The sequence below is a fragment of the Oncorhynchus keta genome, chromosome 35 (genome assembly GCF_023373465.1).
Source record: "Oncorhynchus keta strain PuntledgeMale-10-30-2019 chromosome 35, Oket_V2, whole genome shotgun sequence".
In the NCBI taxonomy this organism is placed as follows: domain Eukaryota; kingdom Metazoa; phylum Chordata; class Actinopteri; order Salmoniformes; family Salmonidae; genus Oncorhynchus; species Oncorhynchus keta.
In genome coordinates this window covers 31,469,987-31,482,437 of record NC_068455.1, presented here as the reverse complement: position 1 = coordinate 31,482,437, position 12,451 = coordinate 31,469,987, and the positions used below count along the sequence as shown (strand labels likewise).

At 40.6% G+C, this 12,451-nt stretch overlaps 1 protein-coding gene across 1 annotated transcript; it reads left to right on the top strand.

Moving 5' to 3' along the window:
* The first annotated feature begins 290 nt into the window (after positions 1-290).
* LOC118368338 (zinc finger protein OZF-like) lies at positions 291-9,428 on the top strand. Its single transcript, XM_035752363.2, has 2 exons — positions 291-926; positions 6,511-9,428. The coding sequence occupies exons 1-2, from the start codon at positions 761-763 to the stop codon at positions 7,509-7,511; spliced, it is 1,167 nt and encodes a 388-aa protein (XP_035608256.1). The 5' UTR covers positions 291-760; the 3' UTR covers positions 7,512-9,428.
* Positions 9,429-12,451: the final 3,023 nt, after the last annotated feature.

Sequence of the window (12,451 nt, the reverse complement as noted above, 5' to 3'; positions counted from 1 at the left end):
CATACATTCTGACCAAATGCTGTTCATTCATGATATTGTTTGAATCTTGTATAGAGTAATGACATACAGTCTACTTCTGATGAAGAATGAATTCTCCCAGATCATCATCCTATACTTATGATAACCACTGGTTGTCTACATGAAGTAATCGTTTCCCTTTACTACTGGTCTGTCGGCTGCCTTGAAGCGTAGTAAACCTCCCATCCGGATGGCGGGGCTGTTGTACATTTCGGGGCTCGCTACCCACTAAAAACAAAGAACGTTCTCAAATTCCTTGACTAGAACGCGGAAGTAGGATTGGAGACGACTTTGTTAAGACAAACCAGTACAAAGAGAACAAGTTTTAGCCTGTCTTCATTAAGAGAAATCCCCGATCACATTTGTAGGCGACGAAGGCTAGCTAAGGTCATGCGTAGAATTGCGTCATCGGGTCGTCTCGTGTCGAACTGCGCATGCGCCAGCTGTTAAATCAAAGGCACTCCTTCGACATTAAGTTGTTTTTGACCTAAATGAAAACGTGTGACTTTCACGAGGTTGAAGTAATTACATGTTCAACTGCTTAAAACATTGATTCGAATCTAGTTTGTACCTCTAGATTTCGTGAATTTTATTCAACCAAGGAATCATTTTTACCCTTCTGTCATTGACTTGTCAAACCACGGCCTGGTCCGTTTCGCAAGTCTCGCGACCTTTGGGTGGAGTAAACAAAGACACACTACTGACTGAACTGAACAGGCTACCGAACCCTCAATCGACCGAAATGTCTCAACTACAGTTGTTGCGTGTATTTTTAAATGAGCGTTTAATGGCGGCTGCTGTGGAGATTTTCGGGGCAGTTGAGAAAACGGTAGTGGAGTACGAGGAGGAGAATGATCGGCTACGGAGACTTCTGCGGGTGACACCGCAGATAACACTATGCAGAAAAGGTTCGTATGTAATTTAGCTATGTAGATTCACTGATAGCTAGCTATAGTTCTACCGAATTAACTATTTAAGCTAACCGGAATCAAACATTTTAATATATTTTTAACCCCTAGGCAACCCTGGTCCTGGAGCGCCGCAGTCACTTCATGTTTTTGATCTGACCGACCTGGAAGACCAGGTGTTTTGAATTTAGGCAATCATTGAACTGATCAATTAGTTCAGTTGGTCAGGTGTGGTGGCTAGTTGAAACAAAATCCTGCGGCACTCCAGGAAACAAGTTGCCTACCCTAAACAGTTACCAACATATTTTTGCCCTCAATGAGAAACTTATTGGAAAAAGCAACAATCATAGTTTGAGTTTATTTATTCTTGCTCACAGATAAAACTGAAGAAATGCAGAATTTATATTACTAATAATTGCAAAACACTCATTTAAAATACTTAACACATAATACTGAACACTTGAAACATTAACAGGACATTTTTCATGATGGAAATTGAAGTATTAATGTGATTTTTAAAACATAATTTTGGGGCCTGCGTTTTGCAGGCGGTTCGTACGGGCAGTTATACAGGACAGTTCGTGGCTGTTACTCAGGAGCCTGGTGGTGCAGTTACCTTTGAGGGAGCAGGTCATTCAGCAGGCCACCACCCTTTGTCTTCTTCTGGTGGTGGAGCCAGGAAATTAACCTTGGACACAGGAGCTTTGCGTGATCATTTTGATCAAAGGCTTTGGACAAGTTTATCAGCAAGTTACACCCTCACCATTGTTGGTTTTCTGGAGTCTGTAGCTATCAGCCAGGAGTGTGGCTTTCACAAGGGTGGTAGTAGTGCTAGACTTGGTAGGTAGGCATACTGATTCGTGCACTCTGATAAAACTGTTGGCATTAGTTCTTTTTAAATGATGAAGCTCCTGGATTTTTCCAAGGCATGAAGTTAGAGAGATGGGCCTCCAGTCACTCGTTGGACATGGGTTTGACACTTTTGATATTGGACATACATTGGCAATCTTCCAGGCAGCAGGAATAGTCCCCCTGCCAATAGGTGTTAATAATAATAATAATAATATATGCCATTTAGCAGACGCTTTTATCCAAAGCGACTTACAGTCATGTGTGCATACATTCTACTGATGACATGGGCTAGATCTCCTGCTCTTTTAGTAGCCAGTAGTTGTTTTTCATCCCAGTCCTTTGTTAATGAAGTCCCATCATTCCTTGGGGTTTTACTTCTATAGATCGTGGATTTCAAATTTGTAGTAGTTTGTCTTTGCTTCCTTGATAAGCATTTGTGCTGTGTTTCTGTATTTTCTCAATTTCATTGTTTTTCCCCATCTGTTTAAAATATGTTTTTTCCTGATGGCAGCCTTTATTCGTTCAGTCATCCAGGGCTTGTCCAGTGTTTCTTATTGGCATGCATACATCATGTGCAGTTTGAATGCAGGAGTGTAACGTCTCCACCTTTGCATCGATGCTCTCCACGTCATATATGGCAAACCACGCAGTTCTGGCCATACATGGTGCCAAGGCCTCCTGTCTGTTCTGGGTTACCAGACATAATTTTTTCCCCGCTGCACCTCGCTTCTCCCTCCTGATGTTGTGTTTGGGGAGAACAGCAGACATTTGTGATCACTGGATCCGAGAGGCGCAAGTACAGTGGGGGTGTTGCAGCGATTCTTCATATTTGTAAGGATCAGATCTAGGATGGTGTCCCCTCTGGTCTTGTCTTTGACCACTTGTTTCATGTCTGGATGGGAGTTTGTCAGCATCTTGATGGGCAGGTGATTAAAGTCCCCACACAGGATGAGACCCATTTAGGGAGAGGACATCCTGATCACATCGACAGTGTTTATGAGATAACACTTCAGCAGAACACTGGATTTTTTCATTTGCCCGTGGTGGATGGTAGAGGACTCCCACTTCCAGAGTTGAAACTGAGCTGCGGAGTCGTTTAGGACGGAGCTGAAGCCACATACACTCAAATACCTATTTCTCTAGGTCAGTTCTTCTCTTTTCCTGCATACTGTGATTCAAATACATAGCCACACCCCATCCTCTCATCCCCTCTCTGGACCTGTCATTTCTGAGCAGCTGATAGTCTTGTATGAAAAGAGATTAATCTAGGATATTTTCGTGGGCCCAAGTTTCAGTGACACATCCAATGTCTGCATTTACTGATTGAAGAAGCAGTTAAAATTCATCCACTTTGTTTATCAATGATCTTGAATTCGGAACACTTGGTGTCTCTGGGGCTTTTTTGGACATATTTGCGACTTTGCATAATACATTTAGAACTCTGCATTCAAGTGAGTGATTGTATTGATGTATTTTAGATTTGTTACCTTCTATTGTCAGTATTTTTCTCAATCTGCCCTTACCAGCTGTATTCCCTCTCACCCGGCTTATTGTGCACATTATCCCGAGCACTGAAGTTTATCTTGGATATGCGTGCCAGTGGAGATGCATGTTTTTTGTAATATCGTAAAAAATGTGATGAGTATTCCACAACGTTTGTACAATCCATCGTTGTCAAAGCCATGCTTACTCCCATTAAAAGAACAAGGAGAAGTATGCAGCGTGACAAAAAAAGCATTTCAAACATTGTAACACGCTGCCTGGAAGCGCCAACCTGCTTTGTGTGCCTGCTACATTAGCAAAATATCAACTTATTTCTTACATGTACTAATTACTATTATCTGAAAGAAAAGTTGACGACGAGACTAATTTTAGCATATTCTGTAAAACAAAAAGATCAATGTTTTCCTTGTGGCCAACTAATCAACCTATTCTGCCCCAGCCATTACCATAAGCCCGTCCTCCTCAATTAGGGTGCCACCAACCTCCTGTTTTCTGAATGGAAATCCGAGACTGTGGATTTAGTATACCTTTCGATTGGTGTGTATTCAGTTGTGGATCTCCAGCATCCATTTCGTATGATGCTGTATGTTAAGATTTACAAGGGAAGGGTTAGCTAACATGCTAAGTAGTTGCTAAAATGCTAAGGCAGCTGCAATCCACATTAGTACTAAAAAGCTAATTTACCATTATTTGATTATAGTATCATCTAGTTTTCACAATGTTGAAATAGATATTTGTGGTAAACAATTGCCATTTAAAGTTATACTTCATTTTATTGACAAAAAGTGATTCATCTATTGATCCAGAGACATTGAGTTTTCTTTATTTATCAACGCTGTAAGTGAAACAATGGAAGTGGTAGCTGCTATGGTAGCTCTTAAATTCTAGGCTGCATTTAGCTCAAACCCTTCTCTGTACAATGCTTTCAGAAAGTATTCACATCACCTTACTTTTTCCACATTGTTGTGTTACAGCCTGAATTTAAAATTGATTAAATTGAGATTTCGTGTTACTGGCCTACACACAATACCCCATAATATCAAAGTGAAATTATGGCATTGGAAAACCTGCCTGGTCTTTGTGGTTGAATCTGTGTTTGAAATTCAAGGCTCGACTGATGAACCTTACAATTATCTGTATGTGTGAGATACAGAGATGAGGTAGTCATTTAAAAAATCATGTTTAACACGATTATTGCACACTATGAGTCCATGCAACTTATTATGTGACTTGTTAAGCACATTTTTACTCCTGAACTTATTTAGGCTTGTCATAACAAAGGGGTGAATACTTATTGACTCAAGACATTTCAGCTATTCACTTTTAATTCATTTGTTTTAAAAAATTACCAAAAACACAATTCCACATTGACAATATGGAGTATTGTGTGTAGGCCAGTGACAATCGCATTTTTAATTCTGGCTGTAACACAACAAAATGTGGATAAAGTCAAGGGGTGTGAAATACTTTCTGAAGAAACTGTGTGTATATATAAGTTTGGACACCTACTCATTCCAGGGTTTTTATTTTATTTGAACTATTTTCTACATTGTAGGATAATAGTGAAGAGCCACCATGCTTCTACACCTGCATTGCTTGCTGTTTGGGGTTTTAAGCTGGGTTTCTGTACAGCACTTTGATATTATCAGCGGATGTAAGAAGGGCTATATAAATAAATACATTTGATGACATCAAAACTGTGAAATAACACACATGGAATCATGTAGTAACCAAAAAAGTGTTAAACAAATCCAAATTTATTTGAGATTCTTCAAAGTAGCCACCCTTTGCCTTGATGACAGCTGTGCACACTCTTGGCATTTTCTCAACCAGTTTCATGAGGAATGCTTTTCCAACAGTCTTGAAGGAGTTCCCACATATGCTGAGCACTTGTTGGCAGCTTTTCCTTCACTCTGCGGTCCAATTCATCCCAAACCATCTCAATTGGGTTGAGGCCAGGTGATTGTGGAGGCCAGGTCATCTGATGCACCACTCCATCACTCTCCTTCTTGGTCAAATAGTCATTCCACAGCCTGGAGGTGTGTGGGGTATTTGTCCTTTTGAAAAACAAATGATAGTCCCACTAAGTGCAAACCAGATGGAATGGCGTATCGCTGTGGTAGCCATGCTGGTTAAGTGTGCCTTGAATTCTAAATAAATCAGACGGTGTCACCAGCAAAGCACCATCACACCTCCTCCATGCTTCACGGTGGGAACCACACATGTGGAGATCATCCATTCACATTTACATTACATTTAAGTCATTTAGCAGACGCTCTTATCCAGAGCGACTTACAAATTGGTGCATTCACCTTATGACATTCAGTAGAACAGTCACTTTACAATAGTGCATCTAAATCTTAAAGGGGGGTGAGAAGGATTACTTATCCTATCCTAGGTATTCCTTAAAGAGGTGGGGTTTCAGGTGTCTCCGGAAGGTGGTGATTGACTCCGCTGTCCTGGCGTTGTGAGGGAGTTTGTTCACCTACTCTGCATCTCACAAAGATATGGCGGTTGGAACCAAAAAATCTCACATTTGGACTCAGATCAAAGGACTGTCGATTCTCTATGCTTAATTCAGCTGTTCTTGCCATAATATAAACAGGGTCTTTTACCAAATAGGTCAATCTTCTGTATACCAGCCCTGCCTGGTCACAACACAACTGATTGGCTCAAACGCATTAAGAAGGAAAGAAATCCCACTATTTAACTTTTAACAAGGCACACCTGTTAATTGAAATGCATTCCAGGTGACTACCTCATGAAGCTGGTTGAGAGAATGCCAAGCAAGTGCAACGCTGACATCAAGGCAAAGGGTGGCTACTTATAAAATAGAAAATATTTTGATGTAACTTTTTTTTGGGGGGGGGGGGTTACTACATGATTCCATGTGTTTTTTCATAGTTTTAATTATTTCCTGTGCACCACTCTGTGATGCAGAAGACCCGTTCCTTATCAGAACCGTCCACCGATGACAGATATACCCTCCTAAAAGCATTGCCAAACAGGCACAGACACAGGTTGTTAAATAAGTCGCACGTTTGGCTCGTGTTATAGCCTACTGCTAGATACAATCTCGGTCTAGAAGCTGAGCCTAGCTATCTGTAATCGGGCACATCTAAAGGCTGTATAGATCATAGAAGTCTATAATTCACCTTTATGATTCAAGTGTTCTACATTAATTTTGTGGTATATAGATAACTTCTGCTCCTCCTCTCCCTCCCTCCAGACTCCCTGCAGCTCTCTCTCGCTGTCTCTGAAGAGGAGGTTCCCTCTGAGCAGCAGCACTGTGAGAAGGAGTGGAGCCACAGTCTGGGGCTGGAGGATCTAGAGCCCACGCAGATTAAAGAGAAACATGAGGAACTCAGGACCAGTCAGGAGGAAGAGCAGCTTCAAGGGCTGGAGCCTGATATCATAGAGTTCAAATTCACTCCTTCCTGTGTAAAAAGTGAACGTGATCAGGAAGATCCACTTTGGTCCTTGACTCTGTCCCAAACAGTGGAGAACAGAGAGTGTGACTCTAAACTAGTGGATCCTAAACCTTTTGGCACTGTGACCCACCTAAAGGGTTATGAAATGCTCTGTGACCCTCCAGATAATCAAAACATTGTCCACAGCCACAGCTCAGCCTTAAGCAGCAACCCAGTAGGACTTGACAGAAGCCAACCATTGGATCCAAACCCACCAATGGAGGAACACTGTTCCAAACCCAGCACCACATCTATAAAATCTCATCGCTGCTGTGACTGTGGCAAAATGTTTCCTCTCACAGCTGACCTGCAGAGGCATGTGACTCTCGCCAAGAAGAGACTCAGCGAATGTCACTTCTGCAAAAAACAGTACATTTCCACCTGTAAACTGAAGGCCCATGTCCGACTCTGTCACAGTGGGAAACCCTGCACCTGCCCCTTTTGTGGCAAGACCTTCAAACAAAAAGGAAATCTGTCCATGCACATGAGGATTCACACAGGAGAGAAACCATTTAGCTGTGGTTACTGCGGGAAAAGCTTCAATCACAAGGGAGACCTAAGAAGACATATACTGACTCACACAGGAGAGAAACCATTTAGCTGTAATTTTTGCTGTAAGTGCTTCAATCAGAAGGGGGACCTAAGGAGGCATACACTGACTCACACAGGAGAGAAACCATTTAGCTGTGGTGAATGCGGTAAAGGCTTCATACGCAAGGAGCACTTAACTGCACATATACGGATTCACACAGTAGAGTAATCATCACACAGCAAAGTAATAATTTATCTGCGGTGACTGAAAAGCGTAAATCATAAGGGGAAGCTGAATATGTATATACAGACTCACACAGGGGAGATATAATTTAGCTGTGATGACTGTGAAAAGCGTAAATCATAAGGGGAAGCTGAATATGTATATACAGACTCACACATGGGAGATATAATTTAGCTGTGATGACTGTGAAAAGCGTAAATCATAAGGGGAAGCTGAATATGTATATACAGACTCACACAGGGGAGATATAATTTAGCTGTGATGACTGTGAAAAGCGTAAATCATAAGGGGAAGCTGAATATGTATATACAGACTCACACAGGGGAGATATAATTTAGCTGTGATGACTTCGGGGAAAGATTCACTCAGAAGACTAATCTAACTGACCATATATGGACTCAGACAGGAGAGAAACTGTTTCTCTGTGGGAAAAGCTTCAATAAGAAGGGGGACCTAATTGAGAATAAACTAATTCACACAGGAGAGAAATCACATGGATTCTCAGTCTGTGGTAAAAGATTCAAGACTAATCTTCCGACACATGAAACAACATCTACAAAGAAAGAAAACAGGATGAAAACACAAAGAATAAAGAAAATCAGGACAAATATATATTCTGTCAGCAGATGGGTATAAAAAGGCAGGTTGTGGATAACTCTTAGAAAAGAAACATTCATTCATGCATTGGGTTTCAGAGAAATAGATACATGATGAATTTACTTTGAAAAATGCTCTTTGTAAATAAAGTTTGATTTAAATAATGAGGATATTAACAAACAGTAGTGCATGTATCATGGTAATCTCGCAGATCTGCTGTTCAAAGTCGGTTGATGTTTTCACGTCATTAGAAATAAGAATATCTGGTTTGTTTTGGAATGTCTCTCAGGGTGATGAGAAAATGGTCTGACCAATGTTATTGATTTATAAAAATGTATACTTTTCTGAAAATATCTCCTTCAATCCAAGAGAGTTTCTCATGCAGTTTTGACATAATACAGCTCAATCATGATATTGTTTGAAATGTAATGATACACAGTCGACTCCTCACGAGTGCAGTTTGTATAAGTGCAAACTCTGTTTTAAGTGTACTACAGTGTTTTTCCTGTCCCAATTCAACAACATCGACAACTCACCAGCTGGTTTATTAGGTACGCCCATCTAGTACCGGTTCGGACCCCCCTTTGCCTCCAGAACAGCCTGAGCTCTTTAGGGCATCATTCTACAAGGTGTCTGAAACATTCCACAGGGATGTTGGTCTGTGCTGATGCGATGGCATCACCCAGTTGCTGCAGATTGAACAGCAGTACATTCATGCTGCGAACAGCCCGTTCCATCTCATCCCAAAGATGCTCTATTGTGTTGAGGTCTGGGGACTGAGTAGGCCACTGAAGTAAACTGAACTTGCTGTCATGTTCCAGGCAATGTTGTTCCACTCAATTGTCTAGTGTTGGTGATCGTGTGCCCACTGGAGCCGCTTCTTGTTTTTATCTGATAGGAGTGGAACTCGATGTGGTCGTCTGCTGCAATAGCCCATCCGTGACAAGGATCGACGAGCTGTGTATTCCGAGATGCTGTTCTGCACACCATTGTTGTACTGCGCCATTACTTGTCTGTTTACGGCTCACCTGTTAAATTGCACGATTCTTGCTATTCTTCTTCGACCTCTCATCAACAAGCTGTTTTCGCCCAAAGGACTGCTACTGACTGGATGTGTTTTGTTTGTCACACCATTGAAGGTATACCCTAGTAGAGGTCGACCGATTATGATTTTCAACGCCGATCCTGATAACAATTTATTGGAGGACCAAAAAAAGCTGATACCGATTAATTGGACAGTTTTATTTATTTAAAAAAATATATATATTTTTTTGTAATAATGACAATTACAACAATACTGAATGAACACTAATTTTAACTTAATATAATACATCAATAAAATCAATTTAGCCTCATAATGAAACGTTCAATTTGGTTTAAATAATGCAAAAACAGTGTTGGAGAAGAAAGTAAAAGTACAATATGTGCCATGTGAGAAAGCTAACGTTTGAGTTCCTTGCTCAGAACATGAGAACATATGAAAGCTGATGGTTCCTTTTAACATGAGTCTTCAATATTCTCAGGTAAGAAGTTTTAGGTTGTAGTTATTATAGGAATTATAGGACTATTTCTCTCATATACCTTTTGACTACTATATACCACCCACTATTGGATGGGCTTGTAAGACCCCCAGGGGAAGAGCAGGAGTCAGTATATTTCACTGGTCATCCCCAAAGCCAACACTTCCTTTGGCCGTCTTTCCTTACAGTTCTCTGCTGCCAATGACTGGAACGAATTGCAAAAATCACTGAATCTGGAGACTTATATCTCCCTTTCTAACTTTAAGCATCAGCTGTCAGAGCAGCTTACCGATCACTGTACCTGTACACAGCCAATCTGTAAATAGCACACCCAACTACCTCATCTTCATATTGTTATTCATATTTTTGCTCTTTTGCACCCAAGTATCTCTACTTGCACATCATCATCTGCACATCTATCACTCCAGTGTTAATGCTAAATTGTAATTGTTTTGCCTCTATGGCCTATTTATTTCCAAGTGGTATTAGGGTGTTTTTTTTAACATTACTTAAAAAATGTAACATTAACCTAATAGACACAGTGCTGTGAATGAGGTTTGTGCAGTAGCCCTAGGACCCTACAAAATCCCCTGAACAGGCAGTTAACCCACTGTTCCCAGGCCGTCATTGAAAATAAGAATATGTTCTTAACTGACTTGCCTGGTTAAATAAAGGTAAAAAAAAAAAAAAAATGTTGGCTATATGCCTGGCCTGACAATATTGTTTTTCTCAGACCATATTATATTTCATAACTGGAGCTTTTTTAACCAAATAGATCAGTTGGTGTAGCAATTGCGAGGCACAGCTGAGCATAAATTTAAATCATTCGCGTTTTTATTTTACTGTACTGACGGTACCTGCAGCTGATGGTCAAAGTTCTTCCAAGACAACTGGGAACGGGGGGAAGGGAGGTAGAATCATGACGTCAGTGAGCCTCAGATCGGAAAATGGGAGCCCCAGAAAGATGCCAGTTTTCTACTTGGAATTCAGAGTTGGATGACCGTATAAAAAAATTGTCAGTCGGATCTAGTTTGTTTCCGAGTTCCCAATTGTTTTGAATACACTGAAGTCGGAGAGAGGGAGCTGGGGGAGGGAGAGAGCAGTAGAGGGTCCGCCTCACCTCCCTTTCGTCCAGTGAGACTGACGAGAGAGGGGATCACCGCATCTGCCTGATGCACAAATTCATGTTGTTCCTATGACCAAAGAAAGTGAAATATTCCTCGATATTAAAATACACACTGCTAATAATAAAAACGCAGGGCTATTGATACACTTGGCTACTAATTAATTTCAGCTGCAGCACAAGTGGTATTATGGAGAAGCACGTTTTCTGTTTTGTAATAGTGTTGAATAAAAACAGTGTTGACAGTGCTGAATAAAAAATTAAACATGAACTCACTCATAAAAATACCAGCTCCTTGCGGTATTATTTGACAGTCTCTCTGGTCATGGTTTTTAAAAGTTATGGAATCTAATGTAAGCTAATATCAAACTACACTGGAAGCTGCAGGCACGTGGATTTGAGCTATCCGATTGGCCAGTAAGTAGACACTCGATTTAGCCACATATATCCTGGTCTGCCAGACAGTTAGTTAGGTTTTTCAGACAAATTAAAAGGTTGAAATGGGAACACTTTGTCTACGCAGGGCTTCTGAATCAAGTGCACCTACCATCAACTGCGCGACACTATTTTTTTTTAAGTAGCGCAAGTCTTTATCGTTGGCTTTTCTACAAAAATGTTTGGTGATCGACTATGAATGTTTCGACCGGTTGGTGACCACTCAGCTATAGAATGTAGCAACTGTACTAGGAGAGCATGTAATGATAACAATGACAATAGTGCTAATGGAATAATAGCTACAATTGAATAGCATTGTATTAACATAGGCCAGTGGTACTCATTGCGGCTCGCCAGCCCTTCATTTGCGGCTCTCGGTAATATTCCTAGTTTCCATCCATAATACATTAATTATACAATTTAAATTCAATGTGTTTAATGCAGGCCTGAATCACTTCATTTGCTATGTCTATTGCTCCCTGGACCGCAGATAGATGGCCGTATAGCGCAGCTGTTAAACAGAAAGTTTGCCGAAATAGAACGCAACTGCTCAGTTACATCGATCAACACATCAGTTTGCTACTAGCTAATTTTGCAGTCTGGTAGACATGGATCGATTTATTGTTAAAAAAAAAAAATAACGTAAATCTATTGACAATTAAATTTAGGGGGGAAGAGCTGAAGAACAACGTGTCCGCTATGAACGAGCAACTATCGGAGAACCAGGTAAATCAGGAAGATTGCGGCAGGGAAATGAGGCTAGATAACGTGACTTCGGTGGCTAAGAGAAGAATAAGGTCGATTCAATAAGAATGCAGAAAGTTCCAAGAGAAATGGACAGACAAGTATATTTTATTACTGCATAATGGGACTAGCTCGCCTTGATTTATTTGCCAGAAGGCAGTCAATGCCTTCACGTGGAACGCGTAATTCAAAGGCTCAAACGGTTTAGAATAATCTCACAGACAGTGCCAATCAACCTCTCATCTAAAATGGACAAAATACTTTGAATCTGTGCGGATCTGTGTAATCTGCGTGACGATATCATCCATGAAGATGCTGAATGAACTGACCAGTCAAATACCATTCACAGGGTCGATTTCCAAATATGAATTTATTCCAAAACAACTCAACTTAATTATTTGTTTTACTTATTGATTCATATTAATAAAAAAACAAAGCCATAAAAATAGTTTCCACAGTAGGCTTTTTAATCGAAAAACAATGTGTTAATAGTAACTGCAAACAGA